The sequence below is a fragment of the Brachyistius frenatus genome, unplaced genomic scaffold, assembly GCF_029030835.1.
Source record: "Brachyistius frenatus isolate BFR_SWC_R1_liver_20210118 unplaced genomic scaffold, ASM2903083v1 Contig_9, whole genome shotgun sequence".
Classification (NCBI taxonomy): domain Eukaryota; kingdom Metazoa; phylum Chordata; class Actinopteri; family Embiotocidae; genus Brachyistius; species Brachyistius frenatus.
The window spans coordinates 2,363,286-2,388,389 of NW_027210608.1; the positions used below are offsets into that span (position 1 = coordinate 2,363,286).

General features: G+C 41.0%; 1 protein-coding gene across 1 annotated transcript in view; it reads right to left on the reverse strand.

Annotated features, from left to right (window-relative positions):
- LOC138616194 (A-kinase anchor protein 13) overlaps positions 1-25,104 on the reverse strand; it is a 102,106-nt gene that overhangs the window by 74,867 nt on the left and 2,135 nt on the right. Inside the window, exons 2-3 of the mRNA XM_069690333.1 lie at positions 8,672-8,715; positions 648-801 (exon numbers count right to left, since the gene is read on the reverse strand). Of these exons, the coding sequence (XP_069546434.1) occupies positions 648-801; positions 8,672-8,704 (187 nt within the window). The 5' untranslated portion in view covers positions 8,705-8,715. The remainder of the gene's footprint in view (positions 1-647; positions 802-8,671; positions 8,716-25,104) is intronic.

The window sequence follows — 25,104 nt, forward strand, 5'->3', positions numbered from 1 at the left end:
ATGATTAATAGTTTTTTTTTTACTTTTAACTTTCTTCCACAGGAACTAAAACTCGTGAGTTTCTCCCGATGCTTTCTGAGTGATGTTGGGGAGGAACAACACCGCCCTCCTCTTAAATTCAATTATTGTTTTGAAAAAGTCCAAACTATTCTGGCATGCGTCAACATATTTTCATATTAATTTTGCTTACAGCACACAATAGCGAGAGAAGTATACTTCTTTTGGAGCACTTATTGACTGTATTTTGACTCTATCTTGTCCAGTATTTCACTGACCTGCAGCATACACAGACATAAAGTCTACTTTATGATGATAAAGGTTTAGCATTAGTGGTCATCGTTAGCGGTGGGGTAATTGGAACGCATTATATTGAGGTGTCTCTTATATTTGGTCTCCCTCATGTAAGTAAATACTAACAATATAATGAATTACAATAGATTGTAGAGGTGCTAAAGAGGCAACTGAGTATATAAAATCTTTTATTTAAAGATATCTGCAACAAGTACTGTACCGTCAGTCATCATGGACAAACACAACAGCACAATTAAATTGAACACATCTTAAATGCTTTAGGTGGAGCTGCTCTCCCACAGGTTCATTTGAGGTGAGAGGAAAGCTGCAAGGCACTGTGGGTGGGGATGTCTTACCGGGACACAGCGCCTGCAAGGTGTCATGACTGCTCCGTAGGGTGCTGGTCAGGTGCCTCTGTGTGCTGCCAGCAAACAGCAGGAAGTAGTCCACGCCCTCGTCATCGGCAGCCAGCTCTTCTGCAGCGAGCTGCACCGTGATAACACAAAGACCCTGCAGAGGTGGGCGGACAGAGGGGGGAAGGAGGGCAGAAAAAAAGGAACAGATAGAAAGTGAGATTAACAAAGAGAAAAAAACAGATATTTAGAATCGTACCAAAATGAATGTGAATCTACTATTAATGAATCACATTCAAATGGAGGAAATGACTGATTATAGTAAATCTGACTTGTGTGCTGTGGTCAGTGTTGGGAAGGATACTTTTGATTACTTTTCTAACATAAGTTTTAAACTGGCTAGAGATAAAGTCCTAAAAAATAAATGAACACTAGTCAGTGTAAACCTCCCGACAGAACTCAACACTGTCAAACTGTTATTCAGAGTTCTTCCGTATAACTTGATTGAAGGTGAGAAAGTTTTGATTTTAAAGCACAAACTACGAAAACAAATCACAAGTATGTAGAACACAAGTGACTGCAGTAAAAAAAAACAAAAAGAAAATGTTCCCAGAACCTCAAACCAAGTCTACATTCAGGTCAACTCCATGCTAAGTGATGATAGAGCCATCAACAGGGCTCGGTCACTGATTTTGATTGACAGATGACACGCTGTGTGAATTCAAAGCGAACCAATCAAAAACAAGACTCAATTTGAGTGCATCCTGCTGAATGAATGGAGCCTCTATAGATGTAAACAGAAGACATTCTTGATTAGAGAAAAGATGGAAAAATTATATTCTACGTAAGCTTTTTACTGAAAAGAAAATATTCAGAAGTAACACCTTTGTAATCACCAACATTTTCAATAGTAGCTGTAATTCATCTCTAACTTTGTACTACGTAACTGTCACTGATTACAATTATATTCATGTTGTAATTCAAATACATGTAACTAGTTACTCCCCGACAGTGGCTGGTGCAATACACCATTTTGTTCTAAAAGTAAATAAATAAATATATATGTATATATATATTACTATTTATTTATTTGGTAGCTAGCTCTAACTATATAGGTTAAATTGCATGCAGGTGTGATTTAACAAGAAATACATCCATCCACAGATGCTTGTCATATATATTACTATTTATTTTGTTTTACATAAATACATATTTATTTATTACTATTTATTTATTTATTTGGTAGCTGGCTCTAACTATATAGGTTAGATTGCATTCAGGTGTGATTTAACAAGAAATACATTCACCTACAGATACTTGTCAAAACAGAAATGCAGACTAGAAAATGTGTGTACAGCATGACAAACCCTGATCTCTAACAAATAAGCTTTCTGAAGTCCACAAACAATGCAAAAAGTAGTAAACCAAATTTAACAACATTTTCTCTAACAGTATAAATGTGTAAATGAACCTGTTTAGCCACAGATACAATCGAATGCTATCCAGACAGTGATCACAGTTGGTCATGTTAGGTGCATTTAAGACAGGTTGAGATGCCGGGTGTCAAATACCCTCCTTCACAACTGGATCTAGTTACAAACTGGAAAACACATCTCAGCAGTGAACGATGGTGTGTGGAGGCCGCCAGTCTTCTCTGCACCACAGTTGTTTACGGCAAATAAAACGTGAATACATATATATAAATAATATAAGCATTAATATACAAGTTCCACATCACATCATTAACAAACAAGAAAGGAGGCAGCAGACAATGATGAAACACAGAGGAGCAGCTGGACTTTCTGCTGACTCAGTGTGCGAGCTCAGTCAGAGTCCGACCACAGAGGAGAGAACGATGAAACAAAACAACAAACCCAAACCTTTGATATCCATGTCAAATGAAAATAATGAAATAATAATAATCACAATCACAGACAATTTTTTTTTTTTTTTTTTTTTTAATGTATTAAACGGTGTGTTTGTCTGCTATAATGTGCTGTGTCTGTATCTGTAGCTTAGCTTGCTAGCTATCATACCTTCTACAATAGTGCACGACAAAAAACAACCTGGCCACAACTACTGCATACACCATGATGCTACCAGAGTTCTTAGCACAGTCGAACAGTTTACTGGATTTGAGGAATCATTCATTTCATTAATGTACCATTAATTCATCGTTTTACAGCCGCAAAAGCAGCAACGGAGACGGCTACAACGGAGCAAATGACACAAGCACGTGTTGACAGGGTCTTTGTGATTACTTTAACTGGCAGAAGGGGGAGACAAAAGGTCGGCACAAAACACAAATATGTAACCAAGCAGGGTTACTGTATGTTATAACATAGTAACGGCCTCGTCCTTTCATACACTTGTATTGCGAGGACAAAATAGATCCTGACTGCAGTAAAAAAAAACATATGTTATATTCTACATGGATCATCAGCTGGTGAGGATACAGACGTTTTGCCTCGGGCCTTTAGTACGGTATCGCAGCATTTTCAACTGGTTGAGCTCATGTTGTCTTAGTTAGCATCCAGATTTTGACATATGGACATGTCACTGTTATCACTGTACACCATGCAGGTGGAGCAACAGTAACCTCGACGGGGCTTTGAGATTTCAGCTGTAAAATCTCCACTGTTCGTGTATTTTGTCTGCTATATAGTGCTTACTTGAAAATATGTGTCCTGCCAATGTGCAAACACTCAAAATACAATTATGTGCAGTCCGCTATATTTCTAAAGTGACAATTGGCTAAATTGTGGCTGAGCATTGTGGGGAGTGATGTGGTGTCATCTGAGGACAGACTGAGGAGGAGGAGGAGAGGCTACAAAAAATAGGGATATTGTTCAAAATTAGCTGTTTTCCACTGAGGGACTGCAGCTTGTTGACACAGAGGAGGGATAATGGGACATTTCATCCCACTTAATCTGACCAGTGTGGCAATCCTTTCACCGGCCTGGTCCAACCCCGAGCAGACTGACGTGGTTGCCGGAGCTTAACAGGGTTAAAGGTGCTTCCTCCTTCTCTTATAAAGTGGTAGCCTCGGGGCCTTGTTCCTCACAGCGGAGATCAGCAGGTAGACATCAGCGAGGCTAACCAGCAGCCTCGGGATCGGCAGGTCTCTGTTTGGCAAATCACTGCTGCAGCAGAACAATGTGAAGGGGGGAGGAACCACATAGCCCAGAGGCCACTGGCAGAGAAACAGCCTGCAGTAAGCCTCTGAGAGCGAGGACTGAATACATTGACTGATGCAGGCTTTGCTATGCACGGAGAGTATCGTCTTTAACAAGCACAGCAGAGCCACTGAAGTAAATGAGTTGTAGATGGGTGGAAGCCAGCAGGCATGACATTTTCTCCATTAAAAACTCATCTCATCCCGAGCCCAGATTAGAAATTAGGGTTTGGTGCTGCTGAATGGGTTGGTACCTCGGCGGATTTGTGCGTTTGTGCTCCATGTGAAAATGAAAACGTATTAGTGTGAAATAAATTCCACATTTTAACTACGAACAAAAGAGAAGCAAAAGGGAATAATGTTTTTTTTTCTCTCCGCTGCTTGCTGAAGGCAAATCACCTCATTGTGACACAATAGCTGCTCAGATTTCTCGCAAGAACCCAGCAGTTTTGTCATTTTGTTCATATATCTATCTATAAACACTGGACTTAAAAAAAAAAAATGTTTAAAAACACCTGAAAACAGATTAAATAAAAAACACCCCTACATGACAGGGGTGTTTGAATTGAAACTAATTTGGGAAGAAGAATCTAGAGTCGAATAGAAAATCAACTGAAGAAGATCATTGTCGGTCCTTTTGGAGGCAAATGTGTGTTGGCAGGAGGGGAAGAGAAACAGAGATGTGAAACATGTGCTGGAGACCGCAGGAGACACAGCTGCACACAGCGACCTCTGCAAAACATGCAAACAAGCACAGACACGGCAACGAACACTGCTGACATTAAATTCAATAACAACAATAACTCAAGTGCAGAAAAGTCTCAGAGGTTCTCGTGTGTCCAACTTAATTCAGACGAGCAAAGTGTCGGTTTTAAAGCGGTGCGACATGTGCTGTCTTCCTGCCACACCATATGACTGTGCTCTCTGCTGGCTCTAAGTACTTAACAAAGTGACCTGCTGAGGTATTGACCTGCTAATCACGGAGCTTCAATGGGGAACAGGCAGCTTTTAAGAAACATCAAAAGCCCAGCAGGAGGCTATGAAGCCAACCCCCTCTTTTTGAACATGCTTGTGTCAGTGTAGCCTTTTCCACACATGCTGCTGCTGTTACTGGTTTCATCCACCCAGGTAAGGTAGCGGCTGGTCTGAAGCAGTCACACATACTGTTATGAAATGCTGCTTTTAATGATGACTTCAGAACTTCTTTTACATTATTGTCCAGCCCCCCTGGCTAGGTTTCTTACTATAGGAAACACAAGCTGCAGATTTGCTCCATTTCATCACCCAAACTAATTGCCAAGACATCACATGGCACTTAAATTCTAGACTTTTCTCATAATATTTTACTTAGATGCAACACACCAACCTCTGCAACCCCGTATCACACCAAAGCATGTAATACACCATCGTCCACTAGAGGATACCGTGTCAGTGTCGCTTTTTTTGTAACGTGGTTAGGGTTAAACTTAAACGCTACTTGATTAGGGTTAGGAAAAGATCATGCATTGGGTTCAAATCAAGCAGCAACCAAAAGTGACGTCACCCGTTGGTTTGTGAACGGCCGTTACGATGCCTCAAATTGGGATTTTGTCCGGCGCCATCTTGCTAGTTCAGAGTGGTTTGTAGCCAAAGTGACCTAATTTGGACGAGCTGGGGAGGAGCGAGCGGTGGATCTGACTCGGTCTGATTGGAAACCCGCCGATACTACGTCCCACCCACTTATAGCCATAACCTGATTGCATCACAGGCCTGTCAATCAAACAGACAAGTCCTCCCAGAAACATGGCTTTTGGAAGCCGATTTTCTACGTTAATCACAGGATTATTTTCAGATGGACCGCCAGAAAAATATTAAGAAGGAGCGACTCTAGCTCGCAAAACCGAAATAAATTGTTGAAAACTTTTATTGTCTTAAAATTTGATGAGAAGATGAATGGGAGCCGGAGGCACTTCTGCATCATTTATCAGGCCCCGAGGCTACGTCCACTTTTAAATACAGTCAAAGGTTCAAAATAATTTTACGCAAGTAACGTTACGTAGATCATGTCAATTATTTGAGGTAGGTTACGTAAGTTAAATACTTTACATTATGTCAGAAACTGCTCTCTCATAACCTAAAACATCAGCTTTTCCAGTGAAAGTCCGGTGTCCATCAAACCACCTTTAACTTCCTCCCCAAATTCCTGTTGCATGGAAATCGTGATAATAACAATAAATGATCATATATGTTGTCCTATAGACAACATGCCAGAAGCTGGCCTGACATAAAGTTAAAGGTTCATGACTAGACTTGACAATGCTTGACAATGTGATTCATCCCTGCTGTCATTCACATATTTTACCTCAAGAGTAAAGCCAAGGTCAATGTCAGAAGCAGAATACTGCAAACTTTTACCCATCTTACCCAGTAATGTTTCTGCTTTTGTTCCCAATATTTAAAAGAGCTCTTGTTCAGACATTGCACAAATATGTAATATTGGCAGAGCAAATTAAGCTACACATATCCCCAATTTACAAAGGCTGCTGACCTGTGGAGCATCCTTGGAGACCATCACCTAGCAGAGTGTTCACAGGTTCAGCTATTGAACTGTTGCCATGCCCACAGTCATGCGTTCTGTGTTACAGACCGAGCCCCTACCTGCTCATGGAATTGCAAGCCGCCCAGGAAAACATTGTCTGCTAAATGCCAAGAATGAAAATAGCATGTTTACTCGAAGCCAGAACAACAGAGTCTCTTGCTGTTATTGGAGGAAAACTCATTTCGTAAAGCGCTTCCACAAGTTACCCTCTGCACAACAAATCAAATGACCCTCTCCCATTGCCCTCGAAAATACATTCAATGTCTTTACCAATCACTTGCTTGTTAAAAATCCTTCTTTGGCCAAAGTGATATTGCAAGAACACTGAGGCCTTGACCTTCGGCCTCCTTAAAACTGGTTGTTTCTGCAGTCACTGATTAAAAAATTCACACTTACAAACTGGGGCTGCCATTTGTACTCGCTGTGGATGGTGTCCATTAACTGTTTTTGTTTTTTTAAAGATACAATTATAGGCTGACTACTTAACCCCGATGAGCTATCTCACTGTGAACTGCTGTGATAAGTGTCTAAAATCTGATGTTTAATGAGGCCTGACTGCCCGCCTGGTTCCACCGAGGAGTCTGACTGTAAATCACAGATAAGGTTGTCCGGGTGGTTAATGTGTGAGCCAGTTCAGCCTTAAGACACAGACACACACACACTTGAACTTCTCTGACTTATCTCATTTCCTGTGTGCCTTCCACACCTGCTAGTGGTAGGGGACCAGTACAACCACTAAGACACTCACTCAGAAACGTCCCCAAACACACACACACACACACACACACACACACACACACACACACACACACACACACACACACACACACACACACACACACACACACACACACACACACCTCACTAACTATGTATCAAATAATAGAAGAGCCCTGACGACATTTCAGGATCATTTTAAGTAATGTGAAATTATATTTCAATTCAAACGTCAAAATATTAGACTGAAAAAAGCCCAGCGAGGTTTGAGGTCTAACAGCAACTCAGAGTTATAAATGAGCTGTATATGGTCATTATAAGAAAGGGACATGGTGTATTTGTGGAAGAAAAATGGCTTTCCAACTGAAGGGGGAATTAAAATACAGGTAAAAGGATCATGAAACTGAATGCACATTTGGGGCAACGGGTGCAGACGATCAGGAATACGAGCTACAATGGAAAGCTTTCCATTTCCAAGTTGACCCCAGAGTAACAAGCTTTGGGTTTGTCATAAAGAATGCAGCCAGAGAATTACAATTACAGCGATAACCTCTGCGGTTGACACGGTGGGTAGTTCAGCAATCTGAGAGGACCTCAGCAATGAGCTGCACCTCCTCCACCTGAACCACCTCATGTGGCTGCACTGGTGAGAGGACCACCCACCCAGGAGGCATTACCATCAGTTGAGAAGACACCCTGAAATAAGACACAAGAGAGACCCCCAACAAATGAAAAACGTCAGCAGGCAAAGAATCTCAGGGACGCCACGCTCACCCTGTTGCCCACACATCCAAGAACCCTGAAATCCATCCATGTGGTTAAACATGGATGGTTTTGAATCAAAATCTTTAGCTTTGTTTGGTAATAATGATCAAAAAATACAATCCTCATTATGGTTGTGCATTGAGGGGTAGCTATGGTAGCTACATGCATTGACTCCGAAGCTCCACAACACCAAGCTATGGTACTGCCAAAATGGTATCGGTTTTACCCTGGCTGAAGACGCCACACTGAAGTGTAATGAATAATAATAATGCAGTGAGGAACATTTTTATGTTGTCTTATGAGAAGTCTTGCTTGTGTCCCATGATAGTCATTTCCTAATCAATTACGTGGGTCTATTTTTGTTATTGCCAGTCTGTCAACATGAAAAACATGATTACTAAATACACAACAGAGGACAGTAAGTAGTGCACAGTGCAAACTCTTCTAAATGTTTATTAAATTAAACAGCATGCAGTCTGAAGTTGTGCTCTCCACTATCTGGTCCTAAACACCCACACAGTTGTTTTCAGTTATTCGAGTTCATTTAGACTTGTTCCCTGGTTGAAGTCAGGCAGAGCTGTTCCAGGAATTACATGAGGTCATCAAACTAATGATGTTGATAAAGGTCAAGGTTGTCCCGCCCCGACAGGTTCAACAGACCAACATCCAGGCACACTCTGCACCACACCTACACAACCCAGAGAAAAGTGGTCACACCTGTGTGGATGAACGTACGGTGTGTCGTGTAGAAGCAGCTTCCCTACAGGTTCCACTGTGATTGGTGGTACTTACATACAACGGAGCTTGCTGTGGATTGAGTTTCATGTCCCTGGACACTGTAAAGAGAAGAACAAATTACAGGTTATAGCTTTGCAGTGTGTGAATGCATATCGTTATGCAAAACAATGTAATATCTTAAAGCAGCATTTAAGACTTTTTGGCCACTTGGGGCAGTGCAACAAGCTCTAAACACAATATAACCTATTAGCACCTGTCAGCTAACATATACGCAAACATGGAATGAACAGAGCAACATTATACTTTATTGACATCTACTCTACGTCTAATATTAACTCTACTTTTAGATCTGCTTTGTTCTCCACCACCTCCTGAAAGTTATAGCTGACTCCTTAACTACTAAATGCTCCAGTGTGTTTACTTTTGGTTGCTATCTTTGTTTGTTGTTTGGTGCTGGGTATCTAAGGGAGGGTTGGTCAGCTAAATCAGAGCTAATTCAGTGAAAATGGCCCATAGCTGCAGCTGGTAATAACCTCTGTCCGTCCATCAGTATGAGCGACTTCCGTCCCATTTTAGAGCAGTTTAAGCCAAACAAAAAAAAATGCTCTGGAACTCTAACTGTGCACTACCTGCCCAGACAAAGACAGCAGTTAACTTAAGGACATATAGTTGATCATTTAGCTGTCTTCCTCTGCTGTGGATAGATTAATATATTAATAATTATTCATCAGGTTGCCAGAAATACAACTTCATGTGAATGTTAATATTCTTCCATCTTCACTGGATGTGTAAGTAAGCAATTGTTTGCCAACACGTTAGCCATTACAGTTTTATGAATTGAGAAAATGAGTGCATTCAGGAAGCCTTGGTAGCTTTGAATTTGTAAAGTTTCCATTTGGGAACCCACAAGACTCAGGAAATCTGCTCCATTTCTGCTGTCACAATACAGAAAAGTGATGAACAACCTCATCATCATCCAGAAAAACCAACACAGGGACCAAATGGAGCTCAGGAGATCAATATTACGTGTGCACTACATTTTTTTCAAACCTTTATGTAAGGCTATTTAACACAGATAGCAAACTAGGAAGTTTAGGCTCACCAAGTCTGACTATTTCACCTTATTTTCTAAGCAAGCACATTTCTTCCTTCCACCACAAACGCTGCCGTGTCTCGTAACGTCAAACCTCTCAAAGATCATCGACTTCCTTTGTGGGATATTCTGAGATGGACAGGCATTCAAGGTATAATTTGCTACTCTGAGGTCAGAACTTTCCCACTTCCTAGTTGCTCATGAATGCGCCATAATGTCTTTAAGGCTTGTTGCACTGCCCCAAGTAGGAGTGGGTGATATGGCCCTAAAATAATAATACAATATTTCAGGCTATTTCTGTAACAATTATATTTTTGTTGATATAACTAAATACTGAAAAATATGTTATTAAAATTTTTAAAAAAACATACAGTTTTTCACATGTCAGCATAAACGGAACGGTTTGCCTTCGAATATTCATTAAAAACCAAACAAAAATCATCTCTTAGTTCTTTAGTTTGTAAAATTCAACAGTAACCCAGAGTGAGAAAAATAGAGCTGCTTTCAGCCATTCATGCTGTTGCTGTGTGGAAGTTATGTATGCAACGTACATTATATTATTACACAGCGAAACAGTATGACATCATTACGTCAGCAAGTTGCAATATTACCCTTATAATGATAGGATTATTTTTTTCATCCTTTTATAATGAACGATTATCTTAAACAATACAATATGGCACACTCCAAGCAACAAGTGAACACAAATATCAATTAGTGTATCAGGTTTGTTGATTTTCACTTACTACCAGAGCAGCAAAGATCAGTAAATTAATCACTTAATCAATTCATGAAAAAATTTTGTTTAAAATAATACAATAATTGTTTTAGTTGCTCCTCAAGCAAAATTCCCAAACATGTACTGGCTCCAGTTTCTCAAATTAAGTTTTCCTCATTGGGCTGTCAAGAATGTCAGACATTTTCACTAATTTTGACTGTTTATGAACAAAATGAATAATGCATACATTGAGAATATAATCAGCAGATGAATCAATAAACCGTACGGACTGCTATCTATATGTCTTCAAACTGTGGATAAACCATTAGCACTCAGTAATCTATGAGGCACAGTGAATGCTGTGTCCTCTAAAACATCTGTTGTTGACTAACTGAAGTAAGCTGCTGTGGATTTTTGCTTAAATAAAAGGTGACAAAAATATTGTTCTGGACAAGAGGTATCGTTTACCACAAAAAGTTTGTGTATCAGCTCTAACAGCATCAGAACATTGTGGTCAACAACGTAGCAGTTAAGCTTGAGCTTGGCAGTAGCCCCAACACTCTGCGGGAAGTTAATAGTGCATGAGTACAGATCAGATACAAACTGAATCACACGTGGGAACGAACACACACACACACACACACACACACACACACACACACACACACACACACACACACACACACACACACACACACACACACACACACACACACACACGGACAGACACACACTCATCATCCAAACAAAGCTGGCAGTTGTCTACTTGTATTTGTTTGCTCAGACAGCAGAGGCAATGATGACATGCTTTTTGTGAGCTGTAAGGTTCCTGCCACCTCCAATCAACTAGTAGTTCTTGACCAAGCAAACAAAGTAAGTAAAGTAAACCACAAAAAGTAAAACACTGTCTCTTTGACATGGGTTTATGTGCCAGGAAGATCAGTTGGCAGGATTTACCGGCTCATGTTCACGTTTGGTTCCCCACTCCCAGTCTGGGATGCAGGACTCAAAGCTGTTTTTTGGCCACAAGGTCAGAAGCAGTGGGTGTGTAATTACATCCAAACAAATGTATTACAGCTATAGACTTAAGGACGAATGGATTGGAAACCTTTCTGTTGAACTTTCTTGAAGACATATTGTCCCGCTGGCATTCTTCATTGAGTCAAGGGACGGTCGGCTTTGAGAGCCTGTATTCTCTCGGTTATTTGCAGAGACAATTTTCTTTTGTTTGCTGTTCCCTGGCACTAAAACAAGTCCTTGCTGCTGGCCTCAGTGGTCAGCAGTTCATTAATCACATGAACCCCACAGCGGGGGAGGCGGCCACAAAAGGCCAGGACCTTAATGAGTTCAGCAGAGAACTCCAAAAGAGTCAATGTTGGACTCGACAGAGCGCTGAAGCGCAGCGAGGCCAATTCACTTTCTACGGCCCAATGCAAACATTTTTCCACTTTTCTGCTAAATAAATAGGGTCGAGCTAGAATTAGGCGGATCAGGTAAGGGGATAATCAGTAGCTCTAATAATACTCTAGAGTCTAATCCTCTTGCCTTAAGTGCCCTGGGCCAGAGACCAGCTTCCTCACCACAAGCACAACTTTGACTGATAAGACTCTCACATAATGTCCGCTACAGGCCCGCTGGTTCTTTTATACGCTGATATTTTGGACATTTCTCATCTACTAGTGCCACTACTATTATGAAAGCTCCACATTATATGAGACGGAATGGCTCAGAGTCTTACTCAGAGAGGATTTAACAGACTGACAGCTTTGTCGACAGCTGCAATTGCTGGGCCTTTGTCATTTGACTTCTTAGTGACCAGTAGATTACCTCAGACATTGCACAATAAGGTAATATTTGGTATAAATTGGGTGCTGTGCAACTTTCACACTTCCCACTGTTGAGGACAGATTGATAACATTGATTGATCCAAGGAAGGTTTCTGTGCCCTTTATCAGCTCCGTCCTGCTTCTCATTCTCGTCACATTCACACCTGGCAGCTGCACATAACAGCCTCGTCTGCCGCTGAGATGGCCACTTCTTCAGTCGTTAAGGGACGGGAAAGGCTCTTGTGACACGCTGATTTTACAAACTAAGAAAACAGAAAAGAAGCTTGTTGATTTTTTTGTAATCTATCTTTTACATTTTTCTGACATCTTACAGTTTCATCAGTCACACAACTGATTGTTGTTTCATTCTTGAGACCGAGTTTGGGGATTATAACATTTGATGCCATTTCAAGAGACACTAGCTGCAGTTAGTTGCACACTATATTTCTTTCTGATTAAAGATCTTGGGTGAACTGTTTACATTGGATGTGATCGAGTATCTAATCTTTTGTTTACATGCACCATTGCATTTAATCGGAAAAATTGTGTGACATGACAAAAGCAATAATTACATTACGTTTACTTTTTCCCACCCACATTCTGCAGGACCTCCGAACTGCTTGTACTCGCTGCCTCTGTTGTTAGGTTGGTGGGATGGTTAGGAGGTAAGAATATCAGGATCAGAGCCAATCAGAGGCATAGTGAAAAAGATACTGCTAAAGATGGCTATCTATCATCTTTTCACCAGTTGTCATTTCTGTGTTGAATTCAATCATGCAACAGCTTGATAACAATGCTTGCTCGGCCTCCAGTATTGTTCAGATCTATAAGAGTTTGTCAAAAATAAATTCTCAGTTGGGGTCTAGTTCAGCTTGAAAGTTGCCAATTTGTAGAAGAGGAAGAGACACCGACGTCCACGAACATTTACATCAAGATGGAGTGCCTGCACAGAAAGATTGCAGCGAGAAGGTAATCCATTTCATCGTTTACATGGTGCAAACTTTTCTTTTGATCGGTTTATGAAATGAAAAGGTTTAAACTGGCCCTCTGCAACCGATTGAAATTTGGATAGAGGTTCTGATAGAAGTTTTAAAATGGAGAATTTATGTTCTGTTTGTGCATTTAAACCAATTTAAATTTGCATATTACTGTGGCATCGCTTAAATTGTGGTGGGTAGCAGAATGAACATGTTTTGTGCTGTAAAATGTAATTTCAAAATTGTTTAAAAATTGCAGTGTTATCTCTGCATTGAGAACGCGTGGTATGACAGTTCATCTGGTCAGAGAGTGAGTAAAACAGCTCACAGTTTAGCTGACAAATATTCAGTTGAAGGTGTGATTTACACTGAGTGTGCAGGTGGAGATGAGGTATCGAAGTTAAAGAGCAAGAAACCTATTACCGTACACGACCTTTGACCTTTTCAGAACAAGCCACCTACTCTAACCGCTGGGTGACCGTGCGACTGTCCACCTTCTTCCATACTTTGGCTACTTCTTTTTCTGAGTTTTGTTCTTGATATGATGCAAGAATTGATATTACACATAAACGGAAGTTGGCTCAGTTTTAATGCATCATGTCAGGATGTACTTACTCCACTGGTTGCTTTGGGTACATGGAGGAGGCAGTAACATTACACCATAACTCAAGAACTTTCCCTTGGGTGTGACTGTCAAGCAAAGATAGTTAACCAATTTAAAGCAGTAAATGTGTCCTGCCACCTGTGTTATCAAGCTAACAGATATAAGCAAGGGTCTCATTGTGATGTAAGTTGGATATTTTCCAGAGGTTTTTCAGCTTGCGGAGGAAACACTTGGTTGACATTTGACAAAATACTTCATATAAGCACAAAAACATACAGCCTTCGTCTTTATGTCTTTAGTGGAATCAAAGACGGGAGGACCGACTGATGCATCAGGTCAGGCATGCTGTTTGTACTCTTTCAATAATGATGAGTTTTATTTACAACTAGGAGGCAGAAAGATTCCCAACACAAACTCACAGAAACAGACCAATCCACATAATGTGGCTAATCAAGTATACTTGGGAACCCCGTTGACATTAATGTGTACTCAGTCATTCTGAAGGCTGGACCAATCAATGACCAGTGTCGGAGGTTAGGTGTAATGGCATTTCTTCGGTGCATATGGAGCTCAATGCCGATTGGTTAACGACTGCCCCAGATGGTTTTAAAATGAACCCGAGGTTGGAACGACAGGAAACAATTCCTTATGGAGCGTCGCCAGACCCATAAATTCATGCAGTGAATTTGGGTCTGGAAACACCAGGCTAGTTAAGACTAACATGCTAGCAAATAATTGCTTCGAGTTAAGTTGCCTCTTTGAGCAGCTGTTTATCATCGACAAACTCCTGAGATCAGCTTCCAGCGTATTTTGGCTATTATTTTGCTGTTTTAAATGCTTCACCTCGAGGACACATCTGATGTGTCTGGGTTTTGTTGGCTGAAACTATCTGCCTGCTGTTTTATTGATGAAAGGAATTCAGCAAATAACAGTAAATCTAATTAAACTAAAATAATTTTTTTTCAATTTTCTGTGTGTTCATGACTACAAGAGACTCTTTCACAGGGCAGACAGGGAGTCACTTGATCATATCAATACAATATAAAAATATCCCTGAATGCATGTTTGATATCCGTTTACCAGGCCGCCATTGACTTATTTTCTTCTGCTGACCTCGTGGGCATACAGTATAGAGGGTGTGACAGTTTATCTGTTCTAGCGGTTCCTCTTGGGCAGCAACAATCATTCAGTGAGCACACAGGGGATTTCTAAAATAGCTACATCTGTGGGTCCTTTCTAAATCCAATCCCTGCTGTAGGAAATTACAAAAAGGTTTACACTGAATACATTGATTTCTGTAACACGTAGTACTGCTCACGGGTAAACAAGTTCCAGGCAATTTACTGCAACAAGATATTCTGTGGTGTGGTTAATACCTGGACTTCTGGATCAAATTACAGTTTCCACGTTAAGTAATGGTCTTTCCAAGGCTAAAGCTGGAGAAACATTAGAAACTAATCTTTCTGCCTGTATTTTCTCACAGAACACAAAAAACATACAATTACACCCTTCTCTTGTGTGAAACTAAACCGAAGTGAACATTACATTAGATTTTTGGCTTCCTTAGACACAAATGGACCTGAGAAAAACTGAAATCCATTATCAGACCATAAAACAGCACCAAATACTACCATCAGACATGCATTTGTATCTTTGCAATCTGATTTTTTTTTTTTTTTTAAATAAAAGAATGGTAAATATTCAGGAAAAGGAAATAAATGGAGAACATCGAGTCCAAACCCAATTCTCTGGTAACAGAAGAACCTTGAGAAATGCCATCCCCTAAGCTCAACCTACGGCCACCCAACACCTGCTTATAGAGATTACACAACCCATTAACTCCACCTAAAACACCGGGTGCAGCAAGCCTTCAGCTGAGCTCCTTAAGAGTCTCCGTTATGGCAGAAACTGTCTTTGAACTGCTACTAAAACAGAATTTTCTTCCAGAAGCAGGACATCAGCCATGTTCAAGTGCACAGCCGTCACAAATGGACCAATAAATCATGAGACAAAAGTCCTGGATGCTTGGATGGGAGTGGTGATATGCCAAGTCAGGGCTGTAAATGGACCTGTTATGGCTTCCAAAGGTCCCCTGACTATCAAAATAAGCCATTATAGCCATGTGACTGCAGCGTGAATGGGAGGATGAACAGGATTAGCTTCACAACTCATTAATCGGACTGTCTCCTACTTCCTTCCCAATGATCAGCTGAGGATTTCCTCAACACAAGCATATGCACGAGACACACTACGAGTGCTCATTCGCTTACAATTATCTTACATATGCGTTACTTTTCTCTATGTTTGTGGAAAGAGATCCTCATTCTTGGTAATAATATAATAATGCTCTGTGATGTCACCCATTGGTTTGGAACTGCCGGTTTAAAGCCTCAAGTCTGGCATTTTGGCCATCGCCATCTTGTTTTTTTGGAGCCAGAAGTGACCCTATTTGGATGAGCTGAGGATGAGAAAGGGGTGGATCTTACTGAGAACCTAAACACACTTTGCCCACCCACCTACAGTGTACTGGCAAGCTGATTGCACCCCAAGTGTGTCAATCAAACCAGGTACGCCCTTAACCATACTCTCTTTGAGGCCTCATATCTAATAATATGAAGCGGGACCACCAGAACAATGATCAGAAGTATTGAATTTAGCAAATGACACCATAATGGCTTGGAAAAAAAAAAGTACTGACTTTGTATTTGATGAGAAAAGTTGATGCTTTTTGAATGGGACTCTATTGGAGCCGGAGTTTTTTTTGGAGCCAGCCCCGAGTAGTACTCAGTGGTAGTAAACTTAAAGGCACTTCTGCATTGGTTTTACTTTTCAGATCCAAAGATTACATCCAAGTTTATCTACAGTCTGTGGTAGAAAAGCATTAAAAGAAGGTTAATGTCCAGTCAACACTAGTTTGGTTTCAATATAAGACACAGAAACAGAGTTACAGTGTCTACTTATTGGGATGAGATGACTTTTTAACATTCATGCTCAAAAACCTGACATAACAAACCGTAACCACACAAATCAAACTACAATCCAAATTCATGGAAATATTGAACTGTTTTTCAAACTTGCCTTTAATTTCTACGAATTAAATTCCACCTCTTCTTCAAGTAAGAATCTAAATGAACCAGTTATTCCATGTGTTGCATGTTATCATCTTACAGGCTAACTTTCATCAAAATCCTCCAGATCACTACAGATCTGGTCGCATTAGAACATGCAAGTGAGCATTGAATTGGTGGTAGGAACAGTAAACAGTGGAAGATCAGTCGTGACTGTCAAAGCTTATGATGGCATTAACACAATCTTGTCCGTCACTCACTCAGAGACTTCCTCCCGTCCAAAAGCCATTTTATTTTAAACAACCAGTCAAGGCTCTGGCAGTTGCTAGGAAACCAGTTAAAAGTATTTCAAAAGTAAAAAACTCCAGGAAACAAAAAAATTGTGGTTTCAAGCATGATCCAAAGGTGAATACCTAAATCTATCCAATGGCCGTGATCTACGTGCCAATTTACTGAATAACATTGTCCCAGAGTTATAATTACACTTTAGCTCTGTGAATGGTTGTCTACTGATCATATCCACATACTGGCATCAGTACTGCAAAGTGAATTTCACAATGACCATGTTCAACAGTAAGTACAGTCACGGTACCTGCTGAGTGTATTGTCTCGGATCGAGTCATGTCAGTATGCTTCATCTTTGCCATAGAGTGTGCGTTAACTCACTGACACAATGTGGTTTAAAAATCAAAAGACATTTTAAAACCAACGTTGCTATCCATCAGGCCAGGAGAAGAGCAGCATGCCAATGAAAACCACCCATCTATCTATCTATTTATCTATCTGTCTATCTATCTATCTAGAGATAAAGTACACAAAATAAGCTTCATCTCAACAACTGCCATTGAAGCAAGACAAATAAAGTGATTGTATTGGCCAACTCCGAGCTTTGAATCTTCATCTGCTGTTGGAAAAGACTACAGGACACGACAAACCTTTTTCTGGATAAATTATACAAAAATAGATCACATCATTTGAACTCAATGTACACAACAGGCAATGTAGAACTTTACATCAGTGTTTAGCAGCCTCAAAGCGTCATCCTGCACTGTTTCTAGGTCAAAAACCTCCCATTGGCCATTAATTAACTTGAAGAATGTCAATGTGGATCCGTGTTATGGGGACAACAGTTACCTGCGGCTGCTCCTTCATGAAGCTTTTTGAATTGAGCTGTGCGGAGAGCTGCTCTCAAGGACATGGAGACACCTGCAAAGAGGGACGGAGGCCCAATATAGACCTGAGGTGACATCCAACACCGGGGCTCCATGATGACAGCAAAGACAAGACTCAAGTCTCAGGGACGGGCAGCACTTAGTGTGTGCTTCACCTACGCAGGAGTACCCCTCTAATATAAATGAGACGAGGACATCCTGGCCTGGATACCTTGTCCTTTCTGCCTCTTTTTTGTATTTCAACCTTATATAGTATAGTGTATGGTAAATGTAGAAAACATCACTTTCATCCACATGGGATTCTGCTGCTTTTCAAACTGTGAGCAAGGACACCAGGAAGTTTCAAACACTCGCTTAGATTTAGGCTTTCAGAGCCCACTTGGGGCACTCTTGCTTTAGACACAAGGCCTCATGGTACAGTAAGGAGCTTTGGATAAAAACCTCTACCAAATGGCAGATAAGGGTGCCCGGGAGAGAGCTTCACAGACTGGTTTAAAACCCTGTGAAAGACAGGCTTAAAGTGTTTTTCATCCTCACTTCTCATCACTTTTTGTTAGTGCTGGAGGTCGGAATGGATATTAAATCAAATTCTACATTTGAAAAGACATAAAGACATAATGAAACTGGACCTTTTTAAGCTGAACGACTCCATGTAACTTGCCTTCGCCTTCCATATAAAAGATTTGTATTAATTCCAAACATAAACAATGTCTGACTCAGAACTCAAGACATCTAAAAACTAGATGGTCTTATTACTGAAATTCATTAAGAATTCATTGGTACATTAGAGGCTACTTTCCTGAATAAATATGTCACAGTTGCAATCAAAGCCTTCAAACGTGCCACACTGAGCGAGGATTAAGGCTTTTTGTGTGGCTCAACTGGGTTTGAAGTTTAACTCAGATGTTTGTTTGACCTCTCATGCGCTCACACGTAACACCAACAACAAAGAATTGGAGAGACAAAGGGCGTCCGCTTTGTTTAAAACCTCGTCGGATTCTTTTTACGGTTGACAACCAGCTCCGCTCTTCTGGGGGCACGGCTAAATTAGTCCGGGCTACGTCACCTCCTCAACAACGCCGCCACAGTAACCGGGACACACCATGTTGACTACCATTTAGATAGTCACGGCTGTTTGATTTAATCAAACCTGCCTATTGTCTCTACGGACAGACATGAGGCCGTCGTGGTGACGTGACCTCACCCCGCCACACAAAAGCTGCCTCTGTGCGGAGGCTGCACACAAATGCTGGCTGACAACACAAGGCCGGGGGATGAAAGGTCTCCTCAGTGTTTGGTGACAGTTATTACCCTCTCCACTGAAACCAAATACCTGTGGGCCCAGATAGCATTATCTTATTGTGAGGCACACTGGGGGCCAGCCTGTAATCAGGGCCTCCGCCTTGATCAGCTCTCCTCCCCAGGTTTGATGCCACCCCAACATGCTGACATTGAAAAGAACACAGAATAGGGGGTGAGGAGCAGCAGCAACAACAAAAAAGACACTGAAAGATAGCAGAACATCAGAAAAGGGAAGTATCTGTCTATTCCATGTATGAGGTAAGAGGTTCAGCTAAGAGAATCCTGAGCAGCACCAGCTTCACTGCAGGCCTGATCAGATTAATATTACTCTCAGTGCAAGAGTGGCTGATGTGCATTGGTAGGTGTTGCACAAAGTGTTGCACAAACTGATTTCAACGAACAAACAACAGCTAATTGAAAACATTCAAGAAGCAACGATGCAGCAGCATAGTAGGAAGGTTCTGGATTTGAATCAGCTCCTTCTACTTTAGTCAGTCAGAAACTCTTAATTGCCCACAAATATGCATGTTGTTTGTGTGTGTTTACCCAGTGATGCACTCCTGACCTCTATTGGGTCACGTAAATGTGCTCAACAGCAAGCAGGTGACACACAGCTGTCTGCCCACTCTCTGTTTCTTCAGATATGTTTCTGAAATGAACAGAAACTAAAACCGCATGTTTGTTTTGGAAACTGAGCTGCCAGTGATGTGCACAAGTCGCTAACCTCCCCCACTAATTCCTTACCCACGAAAGAGACTGTTGAGTTTCACAATGGGACATGTAGGACTTCCCATTTTTGGAGTTTCACCCATACTGGTGAACAAAAGTCTGTATATCTCAAGCCTCTGCTTTGATTATTTCCCAACTCTTTCTTCCAAGTCCCAGCTCTCCCTACAATCAAGCACATTTGTAAAATGCGACCAATCACAGCCTCTTAATACACACCATGTGACCAAAAACAGAAAAACATGTACCACCTCAAAAACTGTGAACAAAGCGTAAAGGAATGAAAATAATGTGTTGTTGTTGATTATTTTGAATGAACATTTTTGTTATTAAAGATTATTTGTGAATCAAAACACCTAAGCCTCCATATTCCATCCTTTCTGAAATGCATCCTTCAAAATAGTCAAATCAGTAGTTTTGTATGCAATAAAGGCATCAATTCACAGCTTTAACAAACGAATAGCTTTCAAAGACGTGTGTGTGTGTGTGTGTGTGTGTGTGTGTGTGTGTGTGTGTGTGTGTGTGTGTGTACACAGAGATAAAACATGTCATTTCGCATAAGGAGAGCCCAATTAAAGCTATACTTCAGAGACGTCACGTGTGTTGTTATTAAAACCAGTAAGTGTTATCACTGAGGCGGATGTTGCTAGGTGAATCACAGACAGACTTTTCCCAGAGGAACAGCATCAAAACAAAAACAAGGAAATTCAGTCATACTTGATGACGCTTTTGTTTAGCCAACATCACCACCTGCAACCTGAAAATTGTGCATTTAATTCCTCTTTCAACTTTGTTACGTCTGACAAAGGAGCGACATTAAAAGTGTTTGTCTCAGCTAACTAAGCCACACATGAAGGCAGCAATGGAAACCTTACCCACGGTGTATCTGATGGCGACGGCTGCGAGCACACCCCTTCAGGTGCACATTAAATTCATTTTAGGTCCATCAGAGAGCAGGTGTGTTTATACTAGGCAGGTATCCTCAGCAGGCGTGTGAGCTCCTGCCACACTGATTACACTGAGCTAAATATGGCTTTGTGCTAACACAGACAGTAGGCTGATCACAGCGCTGATGTCAGAGGGGAGAGGCGGAGCCTGCAGGCCACAGGTCAGGTGTCTGCTGTAACTACCACTCTCCTCAACATGATCCTCTGAGCAGGCCAGTAAAGTGGAGCGTGTGCAGGTATGCACTCCCTATTTCTTTATCAGTCACTCAAGGCACAATAATCAGCGGGAGAAAAAGTGGGACGATTTCTATACATTGTGGTATAGTACCGGACAAAAACGATATTGTATGCTAAATCCAGTGATGGACAAAAAATAAAATCCATACTTGAAAAATTAAAGTCCTTCATTTAGATTTCTCATTCAAGTTCTACATCATCAGCATCATCAGTAAAGCTTCAACAAAGAGTTTATTACTCAGTAAGTTCACTGACAGAAAATGAATTGGTTATGATTTTTATAATTGTTTAATTATGTCAATTAATTAAGTATTTTTTTCAAACAAAAGGGTAAATAAAACCTCAATAGTTCCAGGTTGTCGGACATAAACAGATTGATAATACATTTTTTGCACGTGGCAAAATTGGTTTGAACCATGATCACATTTCATCACAACATCCTATTTATCATCCTCATACACATACCTATAAAGAGTCAGCAATAGACATACCAGTAGATATACTACTGCGGATGGCCCGACCAGCTGGACATCCTGCTTAATTCATGTGCATTATTTGTTTGGACACTTATTGGCTTGTGGAACAAAGTCAAATTTGAATCAGTTTTGTGGCCCAGATGGTAACAGTTTAAAAGAAGATGCAAGGGGGGGCGTCTTGTTATCCACAATGTTGTTTGACTTATTTAATCAGTTTCTGGAATCAATCTAAAATGCTGGTTGTGAATAGCAACATGCCTGCTTTCAATTCATCTGGAGTCCGTTCGATGCATCTCTTTCTTATTTCATCTATCCGCGATTGTTAAGTTGTGGAAGAATAAAGTTTCCAAAACAGCATTTAGAAAATTAAATGTGCACATTTTTCTCAGCAGCGGCATTGAGACGTTAGGCGAGTCAGAAAATGGGATTTATGTTAACACATCAAAACAGATTCAAAGTTTTAAGTGACACATGCAGCCCAGGCAGCAAGTCGAAAGCAGAGACACCTGAGCTTTCTACTTTTTGGTCCAGAAAAAAAAACCTTCATCTGCGTCTCAGGCTCACCGGCCGTCTTTATACCTGGCATTACTTGCACCCTGCATCCACGTTGCGGGCGGTTGAATCACAGCCACAGGTAAGACTCACAAACACCACCTGCATACTGAAATCAGATCTGAAAATGTGGACAGAAGATTTCTACCCGATGGAAGTAAATCCAACAGTAAACACCCCTGCTGGTTTGCACCCCATCCATCTTGACAACCCAGTTTTGCACGTTTCTATTTGTATAGTTGTATCCGAGCCCCCTCTCCTCTCCTCCCCCTGTCTTCTGTTTGTTTTGCGTTTGGTTCCTGATGGGTCGGCACAAAAAGGTTTATTCCTGTCCATACGAACAGTCCTAGTATTTACATTCTGTTGCAACAGAAAGAAAATGCTATTCTGACCATTTATGAGGGTAAAATGTAATCACTACAAATTATAATAATGTGTGCAGCATACATGCACATGCAGAAACTGCTGCTGTTTACAAGATGCCCCAGTCCTGCTGCACATGCTGGTACCACAGCATTGTACTTCATTTTAATCCAAACTTCATGGAAGCAACGTGTCCAATGTTTCTGGAAAGCCGGTCGTGGCTACGGTGGTAAATCTTTGCATCACCACAGGCACATTAACAATTAACAGTCTGTAGGAGAAAAGCAACACGACTGCAGGGCACAAAGTTTGGATGAGCTGCTGTTTTGGAACAATGAGTGCGGCTGCTGTTTAGCGTGCTGAGAGGATTCCAGCGATTCCAGTCTTAACAAAAACTAAGTCAAGGCTTCATTGTGAAAATCAGCGGGGAATTCAGCAGTCGCCCTCCCAGGCGTACTGAAAACCTATTCCTGAGCCAGCGCTACACGATGAACTAGTACCTGAAAGACCTCCTCTAATGCTTCCATTCTATAGGAAATACAGCGTAATTACAAGGCCGACACTGCGTGCATCCTCCATCATCATTAAATTAAGGGGTTTGTGAAGATGAGAAATTGTCTGGGTTCCACTTGGAGCCAGCAGAATCCTCATGGAAATTTACTGTACTCAAAAAGAGAGGCCATCTCCTCTTTCATTTGTCTCTTACACTGGAGCTAAATACATATTTCTGACTTGGATGGTCTCACAAGTGAGCCTAAACGTTGCTGGGAGAGACACGGAGAGAACACTAATAAGCTTTTGTGTCGTGGAAACAGTGTAGTCCTCTCCTGATAGCTCCAGTCCTGAGAATAAAAACATAATTGCGGGTGGTTGTTTACTGTTTTTTTTTTTATGGAGTGTTGGCAACAACTCAGCTGCAGCTCGGTCTACTGTGGCATTAATGTTCTGTCCCTCTGGTTCACAGCATCAGTTGAACAGAGAGAAGGCACCGATATCTCATTCTGGGATGGAATACAATGTTTCAGAGGTATTCATATCAAAAGACTGCGATGAAAAAGAATGGCATATCCAGTGACTCCTACTCTCAGTGGAGGATTCTGGGCATCAAGCAGTGAGGCTGCAGATTGCATTGAACAGAAACCACAACCCAAGTGTGTAAAGACTGGATTCCCTCCGGCTCGAGTCTCAAACGTCACGTTTGGTTCCCTCCTCTGCACGGCTTCATCCTCCACCGGGAGCCTTTAAGAAGCGAAGCGTTTTCCCTCTCTGATGTTGTTGATTTGGTCTTTTTTTTTTGTGTGCTTCCAATGTGGGAAAGAAGTTGTTCCTTTTTTGTCTATTTTAATTGAGTTGTTGTTATTTCCTACTTGGTCATTGTTTTTGTTTTTTTATTATCTACATATTTTACATGCAGTGCCTGTTAGCAGGAGGAGTGCACATTTCATCTCCTACTTAAAAGGACAGGGTTGTTAGCGTTGATGTAGGGATGTGATATATACGATCAAGAGTCAGCACAGAGTGTTTTATGAATTCAGTTTTCCATTTCTTTCATCATCCCCTGAAATCCTACACACTGAACCATCAACAGAACATTCTGGATTACATATTAAAAGTTGATATTTAGTATTTCAACTCTCAGACTTGTTCAACATTTTTCGAAAATACACGAATTTGCTTTATTGTCCAGAGGAAGATTTGAATTTGAAAACCTCTGCCAGGAAGTTAGCTTCACTTATCATACAAAAGGGAGCAGGAGGAAACAAGTTAGCCGGCTAGCCTTTGTCAAAAGGTAAACCAAACCAGCACCTTTAAAGTTAACACAATATATCTTGTATGCTTCATCCATTCAAAACCCAACATGTAAAAACAACAAGCTGTGATTTAATGGTGGATAATGACTATTTCTTGGAGTCACTGGTTGTCTTGCGAACTTGACCAGAGCCTGTTTCCCTCGCTGTCAGTTAACCTAAGCGGACTGGCTCCCAGCCTTTTTATTTACTGGACACGTACACTATGATGTGTCGGAGTAATGCAGATCTTTACATTTAATCCTTGGCAAAAAAAGTGAATATGCACATGTCCTAAAAATGTGGAACTAATCCTTTTACGCTTCACATGTGCATTTTACCTCCCAAAACCTCATAACCAAAACATGGGGTATTTAGATGTACTGAAACTGCGTACTACTACGAATGAAAACTTCTTTGGCCAACACTTTCACAGCTGTGTGTACAAACACACATAAAACTTCTCTTAGTCTGTAACTTCAATGTTTTCAACACAGTCGTTGAAATGATTCAAACACGCAGGTACCCTAAAAGTAGAATCACAATGTGGCAGAGGAATCTTCCCAAGCTGGGTTGTTGCTGGTTAAAATCCCTGAATTTACTGTACTAACTGTAAGCAGGCGGGGTCTGTGTAAAACC